The 22,178-nt window shown below is 40.3% G+C and overlaps 6 protein-coding genes across 6 annotated transcripts; 2 read left to right on the forward strand and 4 right to left on the reverse strand.

Moving 5' to 3' along the window:
• Positions 1-1,110: 1,110 nt before the first annotated feature.
• nedd8 (NEDD8 ubiquitin like modifier) lies at positions 1,111-3,453 on the reverse strand. Its single transcript, XM_008427991.2, has 4 exons — positions 3,081-3,453; positions 2,936-2,983; positions 2,745-2,827; positions 1,111-2,147 (listed from the first exon to the last, which is right to left on the reverse strand). Exons 1-4 carry the CDS (start codon positions 3,096-3,098, stop codon positions 2,042-2,044), a joined length of 255 nt encoding a protein of 84 aa, XP_008426213.1. The 5' UTR covers positions 3,099-3,453; the 3' UTR covers positions 1,111-2,041.
• Positions 3,454-3,560: 107 nt separating this feature from the next.
• gmpr2 (guanosine monophosphate reductase 2) lies at positions 3,561-8,062 on the forward strand. The gene is made up of 10 exons (XM_008427992.2): positions 3,561-3,671; positions 4,068-4,198; positions 4,652-4,771; positions 5,022-5,105; positions 5,207-5,380; positions 5,493-5,574; positions 5,751-5,857; positions 6,524-6,566; positions 6,738-6,897; positions 7,023-8,062. The coding sequence occupies exons 2-10, from the start codon at positions 4,112-4,114 to the stop codon at positions 7,207-7,209; spliced, it is 1,044 nt and encodes a 347-aa protein (XP_008426214.1). The 5' UTR covers positions 3,561-3,671; positions 4,068-4,111; the 3' UTR covers positions 7,210-8,062.
• A 1,137-nt stretch (positions 8,063-9,199) lies between these two features.
• Positions 9,200-11,123, reverse strand: LOC108166864 (nuclear factor 7, ovary-like). The gene has a single exon (XM_017308542.1). The coding sequence runs from the start codon at positions 10,977-10,979 to the stop codon at positions 9,441-9,443; it is 1,539 nt and encodes a 512-aa protein (XP_017164031.1). The 5' UTR covers positions 10,980-11,123; the 3' UTR covers positions 9,200-9,440.
• A 2,112-nt stretch (positions 11,124-13,235) lies between these two features.
• Positions 13,236-15,029, reverse strand: LOC103476167 (probable E3 ubiquitin-protein ligase MID2). The gene has a single exon (XM_017308518.1). It carries the CDS (start codon positions 15,027-15,029, stop codon positions 13,464-13,466), a length of 1,566 nt encoding a protein of 521 aa, XP_017164007.1. The 3' UTR covers positions 13,236-13,463.
• A 996-nt stretch (positions 15,030-16,025) lies between these two features.
• Positions 16,026-18,998, forward strand: homezb (homeobox and leucine zipper encoding b). The gene is made up of 2 exons (XM_008427994.2): positions 16,026-16,186; positions 17,295-18,998. The coding sequence occupies exon 2, from the start codon at positions 17,307-17,309 to the stop codon at positions 18,693-18,695; it is 1,389 nt and encodes a 462-aa protein (XP_008426216.1). The 5' UTR covers positions 16,026-16,186; positions 17,295-17,306; the 3' UTR covers positions 18,696-18,998.
• On the reverse strand, positions 18,840-22,053 carry cideb (cell death inducing DFFA like effector b). Its single transcript, XM_008427993.2, has 5 exons — positions 21,859-22,053; positions 21,513-21,627; positions 20,934-21,092; positions 20,618-20,802; positions 18,840-20,110 (listed from the first exon to the last, which is right to left on the reverse strand). The coding sequence occupies exons 1-5, from the start codon at positions 21,954-21,956 to the stop codon at positions 19,969-19,971; spliced, it is 699 nt and encodes a 232-aa protein (XP_008426215.1). The 5' UTR covers positions 21,957-22,053; the 3' UTR covers positions 18,840-19,968.
• Positions 22,054-22,178: the final 125 nt, after the last annotated feature.

Raw genomic sequence — 22,178 nt, forward strand, 5'->3', positions numbered from 1 at the left:
ACCTTATTATTTGGTTCAAACGTGTCACTTTGCTTCTTTGTTAATTTATATGCCTATTTTAACGGCTGCCTATTAATCTGTAGAATGATGGAGACAAAAAGAGTCGTACCTATTTTCAAATCTCATAATTTAATTTCATTCATAATCACATTTCCTTCACATGCACTGCAAAAAACACAAAATATTACCAGGCATTTTTGGTCTAGTTTCTAGAGCAAATATCTTGGTACATTTGGAATAAGAGAAAACTAACTTACAAGTAACATTTCAGCACAATATATGAGCCTTTTTTAAGTAATTGTTTTTGCAGTGCAGGCTAAATACCTAAAAAGTCAGACATGAAACAATGGAGGTGGGGGAGAACATACTCTTTATGTTTTAAGTCTTCTTGTGTTTTGTTAACAGATTTTAACTCCACACGTTATCTCATGCAGACATGAGGCCTGAAAACATTCCTTGCTCAAAACGTCAAATGCTGCAACTTTACTTGTCGAGACAATCTAAACGGAGCGAGCTGCAACACAAAGATAAAACCTCGTTTCTGCTCACCTCTGAGTAATGTCGATCGTTGTTCCCTGATGAGCTGCAACCTTCGTTTCTTTGGAACTTAAAAGCAACGCAAAGTGTCAGCGCGGTGCGGTAGTTACCAGCGTTCAGACAGGCCGATCTGTTGTTTCGAGTACATCCTACTACATAGCACTGTGATGGCAATGTTGTTGCTCCGTATACAAAGTTATCTAACTTCTGATGTCTCTTGTCATTTGCAGTCTGGCTACCATGCTGAAAAATGTCTCAAATATTCTGTCTTAAAATGTAAAATGTACATAACAGTGGTTAATGTTTGACAAGAATAAAAAATGTACACAAGTGGCTCCAGGTTTTGGTTTCTTTAGTGTTTGATCTAGAGAGGTCTGCATGAGGTGGTCGATTTCCAAGTTCTAGTTTGAGGCTTTTGCATCAGTACAGGACACAGTGAGCCAACATCAGTGTCTAACCTCACGGATGGATGCACTTCTGGTCAAACATTCCCGTAAACATACTCTTAAACCTCATGGAAAACCTTCTTAGAACAACAGACTGCTGGGAGAACACTGGACAGTAAAACGCAGGGCCTTCGCAGAATCTGTTTTATTTCACAAAGTGATACGTTTGAAAGGACACTGAACACAAGTGTAGGGTATTACAGGTGACGACACCGCGATAAGAAAAGTAAACATACTACTTCTTCATGAATCGGAGCAAGTTCAAATTATTCATGAAACACTCGGGTGAAAAAAAGAAAAAGCCGTGAGGTTCATGATGGTCGTGCCAACTCTTGACCATCATGGTAATGTTCTTTACTTGCTCTTTTCTCCATTATAGAGAGAAAAATGAGTGTTTTTGCTGAGCTTTTTTTTTTTGTTCTGAAACAGAACAAGACAAAGCAAACATAAGATTGTCTGAAAGTGGAAACAACCTTCCTGGCATTTCATTCGTTAAGCACTTAAAGACACACACAAAAAAAAAAGCCGAACCAAAACCCAACAATGGTCCCTGTGTGGTCTAGGGTTAGTCCTGTTATTAAAGCTATAGTCTTCTCACACTTACTCTGCTACATCAGTGCTTCATAAGAGCTCTATCAAACCCCGTGCGATACTTTGTGACAATCTAACTCTACAAGGATCGACATCCCTTCTCCGGCTTTAAATTACAGTTGTCTCATTTATTTCAGGCGCAGCAAACATCCTCTGCTCCATCACAAACATTACTTGCACAGAGTGACAGAAAGACGATTGAATAGTGGTTTTTGTCCTTAATAGCTAATCAGTCAAGTGTTAATCCAAAGCTAAAGAATTGATCATCTGCGCACACGGCTTTGGCAACAAAACACACGAAAGGCTGTGAAGGAGCCAGAGACGGAAAGCAGAAACTGGTTCGACGACTCGGCCGGTGACTCCGTGGTGCCTTCGGTGGCACCGGGTGATTGTGCGACCGCTTCCAGTAGCGCTGTGGTTCTTGAAGGCGTCGTGTCAGTTTGAGCTTGTTGTTGTCGAGCCGGCGGTTAAAACGTGGAGCAGAGCGGGCGGCCTCCTCCTCTGAGGGCGAGCACCAGGTGAAGGACGGAGCCGCCCTGGATTTTGTAGTCTGCGGCCGTTTTCTCGTCGTTCCTAAACATGAATAAAGCAACAACAAAAAAAGACAGAGTGTATAAGAAATCGAGACGGTAGAAATACTTTTATTAAACCAGTGGCGAAAACACTTTTTTGACAAAGAGCGCCTCTTCAAAACTGGAAAGTGCTAACCTGACACGTTCATGTTAAATGAAATGTAGGGAATGTAGGAATAATAAATTTTCACAAGTAAGAAAATGTTAGGTTTTACTATAGTTCTTGCTTTTTAACCTCAATTAAAAATCCCATAGCTACATTACTGTAGAGGTGACTGAAAAGGAGGTATTCACCTGCCATCATGAAAAGAAAATTAATGAATTAAATGAAGGAAGCATTCAAATCTAATTGTTAATGCTTGAATTAATAACAATCAATTGGTGCTGCTAATATAACACGTGTCTCATTTCTGGGCGAACAATTATGCTAAATTACTTTGTTATTGACAATTACATGATTTACACACACACACAAAAACAGCTCACTATCAACTAAAACCATAAATAAAACTCTTTAAATGAAATTGTTGCGTTTGCAAAAAAATATGGCAGTAATTTACCAAAATGACTGCTCACTGAGAGAAAAAAACAATCTTACATCTGTTTTCCACTGTAGATCAACCTCTGTTGTTGGGGAGGGATCCCCTCTTTCTCCTCCACTCTTTCTTTAATTCGCTCCACCTGCATTGGGATATATTGCAAACAGAGATGAGGGCTTGAAAACACATAAAATCAGTCGGTTTAGGTCTGTTCAAAGTCCAAATGAAGATGTAAAATGCCATCATGTACCTTATCTGTGGGCTCTATGTCAATCTCTATCTCCTTGCCAGTGAGAGTCTGTGATAAGAACACTTCAGAGTCAGAGATAAGCAGATTATGATTCACTACGATAACAATTAGCTATACATAGAAGTCATTGTTTCACGTTACTTACCTTCACTTTTATCAACATCTTTGTTGGATGATTTTTGTTATAAATATACACAGGTGTAATAATTTAACGAGCAGTCTGCTAACAGGATTTATTATTTAACCTGCTGTGGCTGTAAATAAAAAAATATTTTTCAGCTTCTATGTCGGAGAATAATTGTTCTAGAAATCCAGTGGTTGTTTCCTGTGTTTTTTTTTATTAAATCCCCCGCCACCGCTTATGAGAGCAACACTGTTCCGCTTCACTTACTATTCGTTTTATTTGTTTTATAATAAATAAATCTACACAGCTGCAAAGCTACCTACATATATGTCGCTGGGATTCACGTAAGTACCCTACAAAGAAAAGCAAACATTAGATTTGTTATCCAACTGCCTTAAGATGCATTTACGACAACAGTGAAGCGGGACGTAAAGCGACTGTCGCGTTTGTAGTTCTTACCCGGCTGTAGCCTTCGAGAGGACGCCGTCTAAAAACTACAGCGCGGCAGAGCAGCCGATGTCCGCCGCTGTAAAACCTCCCTGACAGCGGCGAGAGGAAGTGGGGAGGCGGTCCAGACGATTTTTATAACCTCCTTGTCTGACTTTTCCAACGGTAAACGCTTTCTTCTGCTAAATGTGTCGCATTTTGTTGTGTAATATCCACAGTTCTTATGCAACTGCTGTTTGTCCTAATAAAGTAGCGGGAGTTGTGCGGGTGTGCACTGATGTAACCTTGAATTTTGACAAGAAGTTGCCCTGTCTGCACGCTCCGACATGTGGAATCAGCTAGCACGCTTTAGATACATGTTACAAAACTCTCTCTTTTTCCCCCTAAAGAAAACATGTTTTTTGTCTCTTATATTTTTAGAATCCTTAAAACTTAAATCGACTTTTCCGACCTTACTGTGAATATGTAAAGTTGAATGAGGGAGAAGATGGGTAGGAAATGAGAGAGAGGGAGAAAAATAACCGCGGCTCCGTCTTGATCGCTGATCTCTGTCTCTTTCAGAGTCTCCTGTCATTAATCATTAGCCAACATTCCGTTTCTCCACCATGCCTCGCATTGAGAATGACATCAAGCTGGACTTCAAGGATGTTCTCCTCCGGCCCAAACGGAGCACGCTCAAGTCCAGGAGTGAGGTGGGTCAAGTCCAGCTGTAGACTCTTGTGACACAGACCAAAACAAATCAACACGTTGTGTGCGTTTGTATCTATTTGCACTCTGACACCCCTCAATGAAAGTCGTCAACTTTGAACAGCATGCATGTTCCTGCAGGAGACAAACTTCCCCACAGCATGATGCTGCCTCCACCACCATCACGTTTTTACATATTGTTCAGAGTGATGGTCACTATTGTTTTTCCACCACATATACATTTTTTTTTGCCTATAAAAGTTCAATACTAGTCTCATCTGACCAAAACGCCTTAATCTACGGGTTTGTATTAAACTGCACAGGGGGATTCATTTGACACATTTTTTTTACTAATCTTCCCTCTCTTCAGTGAAAAAAGATCAGATTTGTGGAGTGTGTGGCTAACAAAGTCGTTGGTATGACATATTGATAAAGTTTTGTTGTGCTCTCCTCTCTAGGTGGACCTGTTGAGGAGCTTCACGTTCAGGAACTCCAAGGGCAGCTACAGGGGGATTCCCATCATCGCCGCCAACATGGACACCGTGGGGACCTTCGAGATGGCCCAGGCTCTGCACGAGGTTGATTAATGTTTGAACGCCACGTCATATTTACCTTCTTCTGTGTTATTTACTGGTATCAAATCAGGTAGTTAAGAAAAATGTATCGAAGCCGTGTAGAAATAATTGCTTGTCCTTCCCACTTTGAATAATGGATAATAGAAATAAGCTTCTGGGATGTCCTCTTCCCACCCTTTAAATAAATAGATGAATTAAATGCTGTATTTTTTTCTTAATTTACTTTATTTTCATCTTTATCTGTGTCCCCTAGTTCACTCTCTTCACTGCAATCCACAAACATTACTCTATAGATGATTGGTCAGAGTTTGCTGCGAAGCACCCTGAGTGCCTGGAGGTATTCAAGTTCTGCACTAAAACCCAACGTCAAATCCTAAGTATTGTATTTTTTTTTTTTTTGACTAATGTCTCAAATTGGATGGGTTTTTTTGTCCCTAGAGTGTTGCCGTCAGCACGGGGACCGGAGAAGGAGACTTTGAGAAGATCTCTGCTATCGTGGAGGCTGTGCCACAGCTCAAGTACATCTGTGTAGACGTGGCCAACGGCTACTCCGAACACTTCGTTCACTTCGTCAAAGACGTCCGGGAGAAGTTTTCCTCACACACCATAATGGTCAGTAAACGTCCAGGAAGAGCTTAAAACCAAASWACRWYKSACTSWAARATSSWGYWTTRKYWSARWMWAWWSMYWAWKCCTTTTTTTTTTTTTTTTTTTTTTTKTTCAGGCAGGGAACGTAGTGACGGGAGAAATGGTGGAAGAGCTGATTCTTGCTGGAGCTGACATCATTAAAGTAGGCATCGGACCAGGTGATCATCCTCCTGATTTTCAGCATTTCCAGGCTGACTGAGTTAAATATCTCCAGAGTGTTATGTTTGCTTTTGTCACAGATCAGGAACTTTGTTAATCTCTTCTCTGGCTTTAATAATCATCTAAATTTATGCCGTTTGCAGACGTTTCAGGCTCTCTGTGTCTTCCCCCTCAGGCTCTGTGTGTACCACCCGTAAGAAGACGGGGGTTGGCTACCCGCAGCTCAGCGCTGTGATTGAATGTGCAGATGCAGCCCACGGCCTGGGCGGCCACATTATATCTGTGAGTCTCCTGGAACAAACAGTCACCAAATCAAAACTTCTCAACACAATGAATTAACTCTATTAGGATTTCTTTGCCAGAAAAAAAGCATGCTATGTCCTTTAATTAGTTCTTCATACTGTCTTCACCTCTGTTAAAATGGCTGTGGGTTTTTTGTGTTGTAAAAGAAATGGGACCATAAAAGGTTATTTTGAAACTTTTATCTGAAATATTCTGTTCAATTAGTTTGCCAAGAGAAATGCAAGACAGAAGCCTTTTGTTCCAAAGAAAACTTTCCAGAAGCTGCTGAAATCTCCCTATAGCTTGTGGAAAAATGTTTCGTGGTCTCAAAGTCACGCTGAACTTTTTTGGTTTCATTTACAAAAGGTTGGCCTTACACGAAACAAAGCTGGGATGCTTTTCTTCGGTTTCAGAGCGGCCTAGCTAAAGTTCGGAATTGAATCTGGGAACAAATCAAGAAAATGTAAAACAGGTTTTCCTCTTAAAACTAAGCTAAAATTTTATATGCTCTATCATAAAGGCAAAAATAAATATAAACATGACTATCATTTTTTTTTTTATTGCTAAGCATCTTTCTAAGCTCTGTTAGAATTTGATCTCAAGGCATTTTGAGCTATAATGAATCTTAAAGTTAAAGTTAGATGTTGTTGCCATTCTGTCCTGTAGGATGGAGGATGTACCTGTCCAGGAGATGTGTCCAAGGCTTTTGGTAAGTTTTATTGTTTTAAAATGAAAGTAGTAAATAGAAATTCAGTAAATTTTGTTTATAGAGCACCTCTATATCTGTCTCTGCTTTTGAAATGAGTGAAGACTCTCAACACAAAGTGATTCCCGTCAATTTGAAATCGGTGATCTCACTGCTTCTCGCGGTTCTCTTCAGGCGCTGGAGCCGACTTTGTGATGCTGGGCGGGATGCTGGCTGGTCACTCCGAGAGCGGCGGCGAGATCATCGAGAAAAATGGCAAGAAGTACAAGCTGTTTTATGGGATGAGCTCCGACACGGCGATGAAGAGGCACGCAGGAGGTGTAGCTGATTACAGGTGAGATTCTGTAAAAAAAAAAAAAAACAGCAGCTTTGTTGTTTTTGATTCTGATTGTTTTGGGGTTTTTACGACGACGGATTCATGCTTTGTGTTTTTTGTTTTTTTTCTTTTTACACCTGCAGAGCGTCAGAGGGGAAGACGGTGGAAGTCCCCTACAAAGGGCCGGTGGACGAGACGATACGAGACGTCCTGGGAGGCGTCCGCTCCACCTGCACCTACGTTGGAGCAGCGAAGCTGAAGGAGCTGAGCCGCAGAACGACCTTCATCCGGGTCACCCAGCAGCTCAACACCGTTTTCGGGAACAGCTAAACGTCTACCTCCGCCTTCTGATTCTGATTCCATTCCAGATTCCATTGTTTTGTTTATAGAGAAACGCAACTGAGCTGATAGAAAGCACTTATAAAATACTGTCCTTCTTATGCCTTTTTTTAATCCAGATTGGCCTTTTTAGAAAAGCTTTCCACATGTATCTATCCCTTTAGACATTGCAGGAGTCACACGCTTTCCTACAAAACTAGAGCTTTTATTCCTCAGCTTATCATTCCAAAGCAAAAATCCTTCACTGTAGTTAATTTTATTTATGCAACATTCAGTTTTTTCCATGAACAGTAAGCCTGATATCTCCTGATATCTGCAAGCCTTTGTCCCCAACTTAAGATTTCAAAGCAAATGTCTTAATGCCTATTTTAAAAGGCATTAAGACATTTGCCTTAATGCCTTAAAGGCATTAAGGCAAATGTTTTAGCAATTTAGAAAAAAAACTATTTTTAGAAGCTCTATCATTCCAGGACCCATGTATTGCACTTTAAAAAGACTTTTTTGTATGTCGATTGTAATATTAGTGGACCAATAATGGAATATATTAAGACAGTGTTAAATTAGGAGCAGAGGTACCAATTAATACAAAAATATTTCCAGTTCATCTACCAACATTTTTATTTATTATAGGTTTCATGATGAGAGATCGTTCTTAGGAATTAGTTTTCAAAGATTTTCGACATCACCTTTCCACAGTTCATGTAATTATGATTATTTTTAAACTGTTTTCATCTTTTTCTCTGTTATACATAACCATGGTGTTTTAAAGTTGTTGCCAAGTCCTTAAACCCGCCTGGTCTCTCTTTTACAGTGAGTCAATAAAACATTGCACGTTTCAACATTTCTCTGGCTTTATTATTTACTGAAGCAGTTACATTGTCTTTAATGTACATTGTTTAGATTTGTTTATTACCACCAGATAAATAAACCACCAGACAAATATCACATTGAAATAATAGCAGTTTAAAATGAGGCTGCATACAATGGACCTTACCACAGGGGCCACGTATCATTGGCTAATGCCAATTTTACGTCACAGCGCAGCTACCACTTGCGTGACCGTGTCACAAACAAGCTACAGTAGTAAATACATGCTAATGTTCATTGTGGACTAGCAGACCGACAGAAAGTTTTGCATCAGGACTCAAAAGAATGGTTCTCCACCGTCAGTGGGGTATCTGCACAGGCGATGTCAGGTATCCTGATCGTATTTGTGGAACTAAAATTCACAGATTTCCAAAATCTGAAACGGAAAGCCTTGCTTTGATCAAATCTTGTGCACGACCGCATTTGCAGCTCAACCGTCGTAGGATCAATAAGAACAAAGTGTCTGCTGGTGTAAGTATTATTGCTTTGCTTTCTTTGTGTTTAGTGAATGAAAAAAAAGTCAATAATAAACGCATCCATTATGAAAACCTTTTAGCCAAGTACAGCATAATGGCAGTACCGACACAACTTCTACACCTTGAAGCCTGTCAGTTACACAGTCTTAGCTGAACAGATCAATATGCAATGTGTCTGACATACATTAAAGATTTTATTTTACCTGAAAAGGCTTTTTACTAAACTGTAATCGTGTTAGCCATGCTAGCACCGAGTACAGTGTATAAGGCCTAGGCATACTCAAACATTTGCCAACAACAGAAATCACTGACTCAAAAGTAACCCTCAAAACCATGAATGTCCGACTTGCCCAGCCTTGCAAGAACAATAGGCGTCAGTGGTCTTGTCCACTGCTATATTTATGCTGAGTGTGTGAGAATCTGCTGTTTTCCTCATCGACCGGTAGCATGTCGTCCAAAAAAGATGACATGAACTTGTTGGTTCCCCTGTCCATTGTCATGGCTAATATTTTTGAAAATCCGGCAGAAATGCTATACTAATCGACTCAGAAATACTCTGCAGAGAGTCAGTCGAAATGTTTACACATAGAAGCTAAGCACCGCGAGGCTTTGTTTGTGAGACATGCAGCCACATGGGACTTTCGAGGGGCATTTCTGGGCGGAGCTTGGTAAGGTCCATGCCAACAGAAAACCAAATATTGGTTTATCAAGCTGAAGATAATAATCTGATTACAGTGAAAAGTATAACAACACTTCAAAACTTTATTGAATTTATCTTTGATTATGTTCCATAATATATTCACCAACAATCATCAATCACAAGCCACATTCATGCTCACTAAATGCTAATAAAAACTATGATCATTATTTTTTAAGAAGCTAGCAAAGCTCGCAAACAATTTCCGTAATTAATGGGACGCTAACTATTCTGCCACATTGTGGGCAACTTCTCTCATAAGAGTACTGGTAGTACTCTTTCATTTTACTCTTTCCAGGGATTCTGTACCCACAAGAGCATTGACATTGCTCCCGGGGAGTGTCATGGGGATTTTCTTTTTCCAGTTGGACAAAAGGGACCAGCGGCAAGTTGAAGATAGTCATCTCAATCGTAATTATTTCCTCTCTCTGATGCTGTCCAGCTCTGCTGAAAAAAGACAGCTTCGAGGCCAAAATATCCCAAAAGACTTCCACCCTTCCAGGTCGGGGTATGTCCTTCCCTCCAATCCTTTCCTTAGATCTGAGGAATGCAGATTGAATCTCGTGTTGATTCCTGATTTGGGCTTTGACAGGTTTAAATGGATTATCAGAAGCCATTGAATTGTCATAGGCACCTGGACCGTCATAATACTTTGTTGCAACACAATTCAGGCAGTTATCGTAACAGCTCAGTCCATAGACAGGATCATTCAGTTTGTTTGCAGACTGTTTATCACACAAACCAATCATCCAATTACCTTCATCAGGAAGACTGAGGATCCATCTCTGATATTTGGGAACTGACTGGGTGCTTTGGATTAGAAAAATGCCGGAACATTGACCCATCCAGCTGTGGTAAAAAATCATCCTTTTGTTTTTGGACAGAGACATACTGCTATTGGGAGTCCGGGGTTCAAAGATCAAGTCTGAAGAATCATTGACATCCTGGTGGCTTTCAGGATCAACCAGGGTCAACGATGACTCTAAAAAGTTGGACGCTTGGTTCACCATCTTCTCYCCGTTCTGTCTTATCTCCAGAACCAGTTTGTCCCGATTGGGGCCCGGCTCCAAGCCTTTCCTCAGATCCACAGACTTGGCTTTCTCCACATCCTGGTTCACCTGAGAGTACATCTGCAGGAATCTGAAGGCGTCCTTCTCGTTCTGGGCTGCCTGCATGCTGCTCCTGCTGGTTCTGATGGACACCATTCGAGCAGAGACTGAACTTTGGACACTGGTCAGAGAAATGTCCCGTAGATTAGTCACAGCCTCGATGAGACGCACGCTGCTGCGTGCCAGCTTCTCTCTTTCACTCTTCTCCCACGTCTCCAGACTCATGTTATCATCCTCAGTTTTCAGCTGTAAGTCCTTCTGCTCAGCTTTCAGCTTCTCCAGGAGCTCTTTGTGGGCTGTGGAGAAGGTCTTCATGTTGTGAAGGCGGTGCTGGTCTTCAATGGCGCAGGAAACRCACACRCAGGTCTTATCATCCAGGCAGTAGTACTCCAGGAGCTTCCCATGCTGGGGACATTTAGTGTTTCCATCTATAGYCATGGGCTCAGTCAGAGGATGAGTCTGCAGTAACACAGGTGTGGTGAGGTGGGCCTGCAGGTGCTGGACGCACATGGAGATCTCACATTTCATGCAGGTCTTCCGTGCTGGTTTCCTGTCCTCTGTACACATGTCGCACAGAATGCTGCCTGAATCTTCCAGAGCGGCGTCAGACATGTTCTCAAATGCAGGAAGATCCTCAAAAGAACTACCTTTGCGTTTGTGTCCTCACTTCAGTTTAAAGATCCTGAAGGAAGAGTTCTTGAAGTCTTGAGAGTCAAAGTGTCTCTAAATTCTTGAGTGCTGAGAGTTTTGAATTTGTCGGGGGGGTTTTTTTTTTTTTTTTTTTGTGGTGCTTTGTAACCCGCCCACACTGACGGTTAGAAAAACTCCCAGTCATCAGACGTGTCCTCAAATACAGGAAGTCCTGTTTACTTTGTTGCAGTGTGATTCAGAGTCAAATAAAGTAATCCTTGTTCTACTCTATCTACTTTGTTTTTCTCTTATTGACTAAAAGCTAACCAATGAGTGAAATTTTCCAAAAAGGAGATATTGTTTTTGTTGTATGCAAGTCTTGGGTCTGTCCCTGGTTAGTCTGAAAAACAACATTCTTGAAGGTTTTGTTTGAGGGTACACCCACTATGACACTGAGGGGGAGGAGACTGACATTTATATTTCACTGGTTTCAGTTTTTAAAGCATTCATTTACAGACTTATTTGTTTGAGCAGTACTTTAGCAGCTGTCAAGAAAACCTGGGCTCATCCCACTTCCCCATGCTGGAAATTTCAGTTTCATAGTAACAATACATAAAGTTACCTTTAAAATTCATCATATAAGTAACATCTAGACCCTACAGTAGACTGAAACTTCAATAAAATCAATCAGGTTGTGTTTGTTGTGTTTTGTCTTATGTGAACTTTGCTTTAATTCTATTTCTTTTTCTATCTAATCATAAGAAATTACAAGTCAGGTAGAGAGTGAGTCATGAAATAGGAACAGCAGCCTTTCTGAAAAAAGAGGAAGTAAATTTCTAGTTTGCAGATTTATAAAAAAAATTGTTTAGACTATTCCTTATTTCAAAGCATAAAGGTTTTAAAGAATAAAGACTAAACATTTTTGAGTAATTGGATAAGACCCAAAGCAAAAATACTCATATTAATATTGTTTTAACTTGTAAAAATAAACAACTCTAACTTATTATCAAATAATTAGAATATTAGATTATTCCTGTTTTCTTTTCAGAAGAATGCCTGTAATAACTCACATTATGATTATAATAATAGTAATAAGTTATGCTCATAATATCATAAATGAATGCTAAATCAGAGAGGCTAAAATGTTATAGATGTGATTTTGACATTGAACTGGAAATGATGCAAAATGTGTAACTGCATTTAAAGATCACTGATGTTGTGTTGGAGGTAGATGGTAGGTGAAAGTTTAGGGAAAGGAGAAACTAAAAAGAGAGGAGAGATGACCAACGCCTCAGAGTTTGTGGATTTGGAAACAGATTGTTGAACAACTTAAATTGTGAGGCGGTGCCCTAACCTGGGAGGAATACTGAGGCGTTTATTTTCAGTAAGTTTAATTTTAAAGGGCCACACTAATCCCATGTGTAACAGTACATACACTATATAATGCCCAAAAGAGCAATTACCTCTGTGAAAAATGTGAAGGCTTTTATTTTGTAGGGTACGTGTTGCTCTTATTTTGACAGTCCAAAGTGATTGCCAGGGTGAACATTAACATTTACCCCGTCACACCTCTGTTTACATATTCATATTCATAGCTAATTCTTAAATTTCTATAAGAGCTGAGGATGCAGGTCGTTTAGACCCAGAAAGGAGAAAACAAATAAATTCTACCCAAAAGTGAGATACTGAGTCAATCAAGAATGAATCAAAATGCATTTTGTTTGTTATTTTATTATGCAGAGGAAGAAAATGACCACATTGTGACTCTCCCTAATCGAGAATGTAGAATAAGATGAAAGTACATCACTTTTAATATCTGTCAGCCCTCTTACAGAGAAGAGAGGGCAGCTCCATTGCTATTATATATATATTGCTTTATTTATATTGGACGGTTTAAACCAAGTTCAGAAAATCAACCTCACAGAAGCAGCGCTACACATGTGCTTCCGGCATAAAGGAAGCTTTATAAATCAAATTGATTGACTGATTAATTGGAAAAACAAAGTTTGTCATTACAAACAGCACTAGGACAGCCATCTTTTAGACCAAGATCTGCTTTGATGTGAAGTGTGAAGTTCACCCTGACTACTACAACTTTTTATGTTACCATGTTTTACCTTGTTTAATTGTTTCTCTGTCTATTAATGAAGCAGTTACATTGTTTATAAAGTCAATTGGATACATGCCTTTAAAACCACCAGATGAAGACAAAGATTAATTTGCTGGGATGGAGAATACATATTTTTATTTATTGTAGCGGCATGAAAAGCAAATCCCGAACCAAATTAGTCTTGATTTATCAAGCTAATAATGATGAACTTACTACAGTGAAAAGTATAATAATGATTCAAATCTTTCAAAATCCTCCAGTAATTGTGTTGATATATTCACAGACAGCCATCAATCACAGGTCACATAATGCTCATTAGTTGGTAATAAAAGTCATGATCATCATGTTACAAACAATTAGCAAAGATCACAAACAATTTCTGTGATGAACTGACCACTAAGTATTTTTCCACAGTTGGAGCAACTTGCCTGGCAAGACCGGGAGTACCTGTCAATTAAATTTCTGAAAGAGCTGCTGTAGCCACAAGAGCATTTCCATTGCTGCTGGGAGGTGTTCTGGGTATTTTCCTTTCCCAACTTAACAAAAGGAACCAGCTCCCAGTTGTTGGGTGTTGCTTCAATTATGACTACTTCCTCTCTCTGGTACTGTCCAGTTCTGCTGAAAAAGAAGAGCCTGGAGTCTTTGACGTCCCAAAACACTTCCACCATTTCAGGTCGGGGTATATCCATCAATTCATTCTTCTTCTCAGATTTGAGGACTGGAGAATGTATCTTAAGTTGGCTCAACATTGTGTCCTTGACAGAGGCCTCTGAACTACTGGCTGACTTACCAGGATGATTGTCAGCACAGCTCTGGTGGTTATCTTCACAGCTTAGACCATATACTGGTCCATTCATTGGGTCATTTGCAGACTGTTTATCACACAAACCAATCATCCAATCACCCTCATCAGGAAGACTGAGGATCCATCTCTGGTAGTTGTGAACTGACTGGGTGCTTTGGATTAGAAAAATGCCGGAACATTGACCCATCCAGCTGTGGTAGAAAACTGTCATTTTGTCTTTGGACAGGGACATGCTGCTATTGGAAGTCTGGGGTTCAAAGATCAAGTCTGAAGAATCATTGACATCCTGGTGGCTTTCAGGATCAACTAGGGTCAACAATGACTCTAAAAAGTTGGACGCTTGGTTCACCATCTTCTCCCCGTTCTGTCTTATCTCCAGAACCAGTTTGTCCCGATTGGGGCCCGGCTCCAAGCCTTTCCTCAGATCCACAGACTTGGCTTTCTCCACATCCTGGTTCACCTGAGAGTACATCTGCAGGAATCTGAAGGCGTCCTTCTCGTTCTGGGCTGCCTGCATGCTGCTCCTGCTGGTTCTGATGGACACCATTCGAGCAGAGACTGAACTTTGGACACTGGTCAGAGAAATGTCCCGTAGATTAGTCACAGCCTCGATGAGACGCACGCTGCTGCGTGCCAGCTTCTCTCTTTCACTCTTCTCCCACGTCTCCAGACTCATGTTATCATCCTCAGTTTTCAGCTGTAAGTCCTTCTGCTCAGCTTTCAGCTTCTCCAGGAGCTCTTTGTGGGCTGTGGAGAAGGTCTTCATGTTGTGAAGGCGGTGCTGGTCTTCAATGGCGCAGGAAACGCACACACAGGTCTTATCATCCAGGCAGTAGTACTCCAGGAGCTTCCCATGCTGGGGACATTTAGTGTTTCCATCTATAGCCATGGGCTCAGTCAGAGGATGAGTCTGCAGTAACACAGGTGTGGTGAGGTGGGCCTGCAGGTGCTGGACGCACATGGAGATCTCACATTTCATGCAGGTCTTCCGTGCCGATTTCCTGTCCCCTGTACACATGTCGCACAGAATGCTGGATGAATCTTTCTGAACGTCGTCAGATATGTTCTCAGGAAGATCCTTGAAGGAGCTGTTCTTGCGTTTTTCACCTCGCTTCATTTTCTGTGTCCCAAAGCAAGTGTTCTCAGATAAGTTTTGAATCTAACTCCTCTAAGTTATGTTATGAGCTCTTTTGTTTCCTGGCCAATGATCCACCCACAATGATAAAAAAAAATCTTTATTGCTTAACAACAGTACAAAAGAACAATGGTGCCGTTGAATAAAAAACGATTTACAGTTCTTATCGATGTGGAATAGTCAACAACATATTGTAAATGTACATTTAGTTAAAAGTAAAGCACTGTATATGTTTTTTGTTTTTTTACTGAAACCATTTTTCTGGATGTCTAATGCAGTGTCTAGCAAAACTATTAATACCTCTTTGTATTTTTTCACCTGTACAGCCACAAGCCTCATTGTGTCTGATTAGGATTTTATATAACAGTCCAATACAAGGTATTGCATGTTGTGAAATGTAACCGGAACCCCTTCTTCCACAGGTTTCTGTGGCCAGGCTTGTTGCAAACTGCAGATGGGACTTCTCATGGCTTCCTTTCAACAATGACTTTTTTCTTACCACTCTTTCATGAAAGACGTGATTGTAGAGCTTAAGCATGTAACTTCAGAAGGAAATAGTTGTAATGTCTTTTTTATTTTTTTTAGATATCAGTGTATCTTTTCAGTTGCACAATGTTTGACAATCTTGTGTCCAACTGTTACATAAAATAAAGTAAAAAGTACATAGTGGGAGAAAAAAACACAAGGGATTTGAATATTTTTCAAGTCACTATCTGTAAATTTAAACGTAATTTTAAACGTAAATTTAAACGTAATTTTAAAATTACGTTTAATTTTTGGTCTTCTAAAAATTAAACGTAATTTTTAGAAGACCAACTTCTACAGTGTTAAAGTTGGGTTAAAGTTAGGACTTATATTTCTAATAAAATTGTGACATTAACTGTTTGATATCGCAGAGAACTAACCATAAAATTTTTTCCTCCTTTGATTTAAAAAAAAAATTAATTTTAAGCGAAAATTACAATGTGAGCAGCACTAGCTCACTTGATTTTGCGGCTGGTGAGAGGACATCCCAGTTGCTGTTGATCATGTGAATCTCTTAAGGTGGTTTAAAAGATTAGCAGGAGCTAAAGGACATATTTTCCCACTTTAGTTTGACCCGGTTGAAGGAAGTAGAAAATCCAACCTAAAACAAATAGGTAAGATAAACTTTTTGTGTTCTATAAAGGTAAGCAGATAGTGCTGAGAGGCTCAAATCTTAGCAGGACAGCCGTTAGTGGCTAAAGCTAACGAGGCTTCGGCTAGCTAAATGATAATTGAAATACGCCCGCGCTCAAGCTAACAGATTAAAGGATTAGCAGAAATATGCGATGTTGTAAGAAGTTATCCTAAAAACAACAATTAGCGTTGTTTTTAGGATAAACACAGCGGTCAAAACCAACACAATTAACTATTGAAGCAAACTACTATTCAATTTCTACTCTCTTCGCCATTGTATTTATAATCCCAATGTATTTTGGTGGGTAGATATTAAACCCTTCTGCTTTTCGCCCTCAGATATACGTTTCAATATCAACATACAGGTTTCCTTATAGTCTGGCAGTCTCAAATCTGATGTTGACATTTTTCTGGCTTCCATGTGTATGGAAATAACGTGTTCTTAATCCAGTCGCTAAAAGTTGCATCCATAATTGGCCATCCGTGCTTCATCGGTCTGCCTGTTCACCCATAAACCTGTCAAACTCTCCACTCATACATATATTAATCCATTGATCATCTAGCTGTCCATCCGTCTGCTTATTAATTTATGTTCCAGCCATCCATAAATAACTCAATTAATCCATCCTTCAAACATACTATAAGGGCCACTAAATAACATGTCTGGACCACTTGAGTTTCCTAACTTTCAACAACTTAACTTTTCAGAACTCAAAGTAAAAATATATCTATGAATTTATTCTTTATTTCGACTTTACTTGTAGTACAGATGAGTGTTGAAGAACACAAAAGTGAAAACAAAAACATTCAAAAAGATGCTGAAACATAAATATTTCACATTGTAATTTTTTCTTAAAATTAACCGTCTCCTTCACCAAATGGGTACAGCCTGACATTGCTAAAGGTCATTACGCAGACTAGACTGTGACCTGTGCAAAGGTTGGTCTGTCTCATAAACAATTTGAGCAGTTATTGTGCTTCGGACAACTAGAGTCAGATTGATTTTGCCCACTGATTCAGAAAATAGTAAACTCAAATTAGTTCACATTCTGTATGTTTCTAACCTCTCCGTTTGTCTACTTTGCATAGAAGTTGACTACGATGAGGCAACTTGCTGACAGAACGAACATCAAACCCATACAGACCCCCAGTTCTCTTGAAGGCAGCCAGTCGGCGTTGGGCATCGCAGTGCCTCTGTGGAGCGCCCGCATCTGTCTCCCCCTGCTCTCTGAGGATAAAAGGGTGTTGTGGGTTCATGCAAATGAAGTTAACGTGCAGACGGATAAAGTGGCAGACCTCGAAAGTGCCTTTAGCAGGTCCCCCTATCTGACACGCAAACAGACTAATGCTCTAGCCCAGCGCTGCTCCCTGCATCCAGACCAGGTGAAGGTGTGGTTTATAGCGCAGAGGCTTCGCTACGGCATTAGCTGGGACTACAAGGACATCAGGGAGATCTGGAACAAGTTGAATTCCAATCGCAAAGACGAGGAAGGAGATGAGGAGTTCCAAGACTTGGTCAAGGACGACCAAGTAAAGAGCAAGAAGACGTCTTTGATGGAACGAAAGGTGAATTGGAATATGGAGCAGGAGAGACTGACGGAAAAAGAAACGGGGAGAAGAGCAATGGAGGACGAAGCCGCCACTCCAGAAAAGTTCAGAAGACAGGGAGTCATGTCAAACATGAGAAGGAAAAGAATGAAACGAGATGTCGAGTGGATCACCGATCAAGCAGAAGAACTAGGAGCAAAAATGGATATATCTGAGAATGAGGAGCAAACATCCAGCACATGGGAAGGAGCATATGTCTCCAAGATAAAAAGAAGAGCACACACAAAACTGATCTCCAGCCCAGTTAAAAACGCCTACGAGAATCTTCTTGTCGAGGCTGAAATCCCGTTTGTTGACTTCTCTTCCGTCGTTCTCCAGCCTCGAGCCCAAACCTCTACCGCCGTTCCCGTAACAGAGACCCAGTCAGACCTGCAGGGCAGAAGGATGACATCGCTGAAGAGCAGCTTGGAGGAGAACTCCCACGCACTGGCCTGTCTGGAGGAAGCTCTGTCTTCTGAACCGGCAAAGGAAAACGATGTCTCCGAAGTGGATGAACTAAAGGAGCTCGTTAAGGCCGAAAACAACTTTCTCACTGCCAGCAGTCCGACCGCTGGGAACAGTCAGGAGGACGTTCTTTTGGCAGAAGGGGCAGTGCTGCGTCCCCGCAGCAGACTGAAGACGCAGTCTCAGCTGCTGATGCTGAGGAGGGCCTTCCTGGAGTTCCAGTACCCCGACGCCGAGCAGTACAGCATGCTGACCCGGCTGGTGGGCATACAGCGCCACCATCTGGTGCAGTGGTTCGGTGACCGGCGTTACTCGATAAAAAAATCCAAACCTCGCTGGATGACGGAGGAGCAGTACAACGAGATACTGGCCAACATCAGGTACCGGCAATACAAAAACGTCCTGGTGAAGGGACTGCTGGAAGAAGAAACTGAATGACGGCGCGGTCTGGATTATTGCAGGCTGAGAAGGAAAGTGCAGAAAAAGCCTTTTCTAACACGTGAACAGTTTGTTCTGTTGGGTTTTTATTTAAGGACTTGAGAAAAAGATTTCCATCAGGATCTTTAAATCTTTGTTTTGTTCTTATACTTTCAGTTTTTGTGGCTGGGTTTGTTTGTGTTGAAATGTTGCAGCTGAGGTGCAACTTTATGTTAGTGTTTGAGCTGTAAATTTAATTTAATTTTATTATGTATATACTAATTCAAGTAAAAGTCCTTTTGAATAAAAACCCCTAAACGTTGATGGGTTTCTTTCCAACTCAAAATTATTTACACATTCCCTTCTGAACACGGCAGAGCTAAACAAGTGCAGCAGAAATGTAGGTATATTTCATTAAGTGACACATAACCTTAATGTTTCTTAATCCCCGATGTAAATCCAACTACACGGTTAGGATAACAAAAAACATTCAGGTTATCTCAATGTCAGAATAAGAACAAAGCGAAAAATTATTTAGGGATTTGCTAACATTAAATTAAAGACCTCATAATAAATGTAAACACGCCCTCTTGGTTTGGTTTACCGAAATAACATTTTGACTAAAGTGAATTAAAGATTTAATCAGTTACTTGCATGTATTTACCATACGCATATTTTTGATTCATTTAGGTGAATGCTAACATTTTTAATTTGGTAAATTGACTTCAAGCACCACATTACAAGATACATTTACAGAGAAAATCAATTTAAAAAAATAGGACATTTCAAGAATATTACATAAAAAATATATTGCACAAAATTGTTTCCAAAAGCTTCAACAATAATGTAGCATTTATTTTCTTATTAAGCTACATAGTGCTGCTCTGACTGTTGCTTTTTTTTCCACTCCAACCTGTTTTTCACTTTTAGTTTTAAGAAATACTGTCATGCCACAAATCATTGTAAAAGATGTAGTCAACATGGAGGCCTCAAAAGATCCCTGAGGTCAAACACCAAGGTCTTGATAAGTTTTGTTGGGTCGCTGCTTGATCACACGTCTGATTGTGATAAGGCCACGTTTCTTACTGTGACATGGAAAGCAATCATAAACACCTTCAAGTTATTCTAAAAGAATGAATACTCACTCATTAAAAATACAAAATTATGCATCCATTGATACTGTGTGGTTGTTTCTGATTGCCTTAAGGAGGAAATCATATTTGTAAAACTGCTAACCAGTTAAATGTCCAATTGTAGGGGAAAAGTCAAAACATTTTCATTGTGGGTCAGGGTTTTAATGCCAGGTGGCTGCGTACTCGGCCCTCTGCGGCTGCCAGAGCTCAGTGCCTTCGATGACGCGGCGGATCATGGACGCAGAGGTGATAAGCAGGTGCCCAGCAGCCTGGAGGAGGGTGGAGGCGAGACGCAGCACTTCCCTGAAAACACGATCAACGTTACACAGCTATCAGCTTTAGATTGCTTACTAATGTACATGTAAGATTTGTACGAGCCTGAGAAAGTCTAACGACAGATGTAGCTTTGTGACGTCAGCAAAAATCTAATTTGAATATCCTAACACCTAGAGAACAAGCTCAATTTTGAAATTAACTCAGAAAAGTGCTATGTTCAAGCATTTAATATCTTAGAAACACAATAATAAGCTTTTTTTGTTACACAGAAAAGATGAAAAGTCTATTGTTCTTATGGAAAAACTATTTCTACGCTGTCTGTCACAACCTTTGGATTAATCTTCGTAACCTTTTGAGAGCTATTGAGAACTGTTTCATGAGTTAAAAAAACATTACCAACACCAAGAAAGAGTTTGGAAAATTAAATAATTCAACTGTAATTTTCTTTAAATAAATGATCCTAACACCCTTTTTGGGTTTGGAAAGATTTACGGGTGAGGAGGTGCCACTTCATAGCATCCGTGACCCACTTACCTGAGGACCTTCTTGGGCCCCAGACACTGAAAGTCGGCGCTCACAGAGTACAGGCCTTGGAATGTGGCCTTCACACTCAGTGAGCCGAACACATCCTTGGGGCTTATCTTGTAAAGGTCAAAGGTGACTCGTGCTATGTCTCTGCCGGTGCGAGGCTTGTCGTGGTTTTTAAGCACAACTGCACCCTGTGGAGACAGAAACCAAGCGGTCAAACCTAAAAGTGATCAAACCTAAAAGTGATGTTGGATGTTGGAAAAAAAATAAAACCTAGCATATAAAGAGATACTAGGAGCCTCCAGAATTGCATCTGACTTACCGCTTGCGGTTTCCACGTCTGTCCTGGCTCTAGGGCCATGAGCACGGTGTTGTCCGGTAAGGTCATGAGGAACTCATCAGAGTCCACTTCTGTACCGTCCTCCTCACAAACCAGGTACACAGATGCTGCAGAAATGGTCAGCAACAAAGCCTGGCACACCTAACAGACGGCATTATAACTCTCGGTTAGGAAGAACTTAACACTGAGGTTCAGTTTAATTATCACCAAAAATCCTGAAAATATAAACTGTGAATACCAACCGGGATGCACAATTGTTGTGTTTAAGCCAGGCAGGGAAACTACATTCAAATCTGATGAAATATTTTTAAAAACTGACTCACAGCTGCAGCTGGGAGTCAGTTGAAGTTGTGTGTTCAGTGTGTTATTCTGGCTTAAATGTAGACTTAATATATATTTGCATAAATATATTGAAAGAACACATGTCCTAACATTTTCGCAAAACTGTGTCGTAGATGAAACAAATAATTCATTTTAGGTTCATTTAAATCTAAAGGCTTTCTTTAGCTCTTAATTTCATCATAATTCATGCTATTATTAGGCTACTGATGTTGTCCTCACCCTCTCTTTCAGCTCCTCCAGGGTTCCTGCAGTGATCCCTTTCTTGGTCTCCCTTCTGTTGCAGCAGATTCTGAAAGGTCGCTGGGGCGGGGACCAGACCCGCTTGGTCACAGACCTGACGATAAATCAGGGAGGAAAGCAAAGCAATCATGTTAATGTTTTTGTTGTTGTTATTTTACCCCAGATTCTGACATTTTGACTTTATATAATAAAAAAGCAAAGATTTTTTTTTAATCACACATAATGTCCGACTCTGATCTCCCAGTAAATCAGAGTAATACATCAATCATAACCCTTATATGACATCAGTCAATAAGAAACAAGTCAAAGCAGAGTTTCAACTTACTTGAAGAATGACGACGTTGTATCCATTCTCCTCTCTTTCCTCCTCTCTTGTCTTGCTTGTCGGGTGTTTTGGTGTGACAAAGTGTCTGTGTGACCCATGAGCTGGACTTTGCCTCAAACCGGTCAATAATGCAAAAGCAGAACAGAGAAGGGCAAAGTTCATGGTGGCTGTGACTAAGTCAAGCAGGTCATAATACCTCTGTTAACTGATATGGGAGGGCAAAGTTAATAAACTCTTACAAATATTTTGTTTAAATGAACATTTGATAGACGAATCCCTTTAATGTGGACAAGCAGACTTCGGTTTTAGTTTGTTTTTCA

Source organism: Poecilia reticulata, linkage group LG14, assembly GCF_000633615.1.
Source record: "Poecilia reticulata strain Guanapo linkage group LG14, Guppy_female_1.0+MT, whole genome shotgun sequence".
Lineage (NCBI taxonomy): Eukaryota > Metazoa > Chordata > Actinopteri > Cyprinodontiformes > Poeciliidae > Poecilia > Poecilia reticulata.

Excerpts from the sequence above, each read along its gene's own strand:
- gmpr2 (XM_008427992.2), top strand. The coding sequence starts at position 4,112 with ATGCCTCGCATTGAGAATGACATCAAGCTGGACTTCAAGGATGTTCTC. Across the intron at positions 5,106-5,206 it reads AGCACCCTGAGTGCCTGGAG|AGTGTTGCCGTCAGCACGGG; the intron begins GTATTCAAGTTC and ends TTTTGTCCCTAG. Across the intron at positions 5,858-6,523 it reads TGGGCGGCCACATTATATCT|GATGGAGGATGTACCTGTCC; the intron begins GTGAGTCTCCTG and ends TCTGTCCTGTAG.
- cideb (XM_008427993.2), bottom strand. The coding sequence starts at position 21,956 with ATGGGTCACACAGACACTTTGTCACACCAAAACACCCGACAAGCAAGA. Across the intron at positions 21,093-21,512 it reads TGGAGGAGCTGAAAGAGAGG|GTGTGCCAGGCTTTGTTGCT; the intron begins GTGAGGACAACA and ends GCCGTCTGTTAG. Across the intron at positions 20,111-20,617 it reads GGGCCCAAGAAGGTCCTCAG|GGAAGTGCTGCGTCTCGCCT; the intron begins GTAAGTGGGTCA and ends TCGTGTTTTCAG.
- LOC103476167 (XM_017308518.1), bottom strand. The coding sequence starts at position 15,029 with ATGAAGCGAGGTGAAAAACGCAAGAACAGCTCCTTCAAGGATCTTCCT.
- nedd8 (XM_008427991.2), bottom strand. Across the intron at positions 2,828-2,935 it reads ACATAGAGCCCACAGATAAG|GTGGAGCGAATTAAAGAAAG; the intron begins GTACATGATGGC and ends ATCCCAATGCAG. Across the intron at positions 2,148-2,744 it reads ATCTACAGTGGAAAACAGAT|GAACGACGAGAAAACGGCCG; the intron begins GTAAGATTGTTT and ends ATTCATGTTTAG.
- homezb (XM_008427994.2), top strand. The coding sequence starts at position 17,307 with ATGAGGCAACTTGCTGACAGAACGAACATCAAACCCATACAGACCCCC.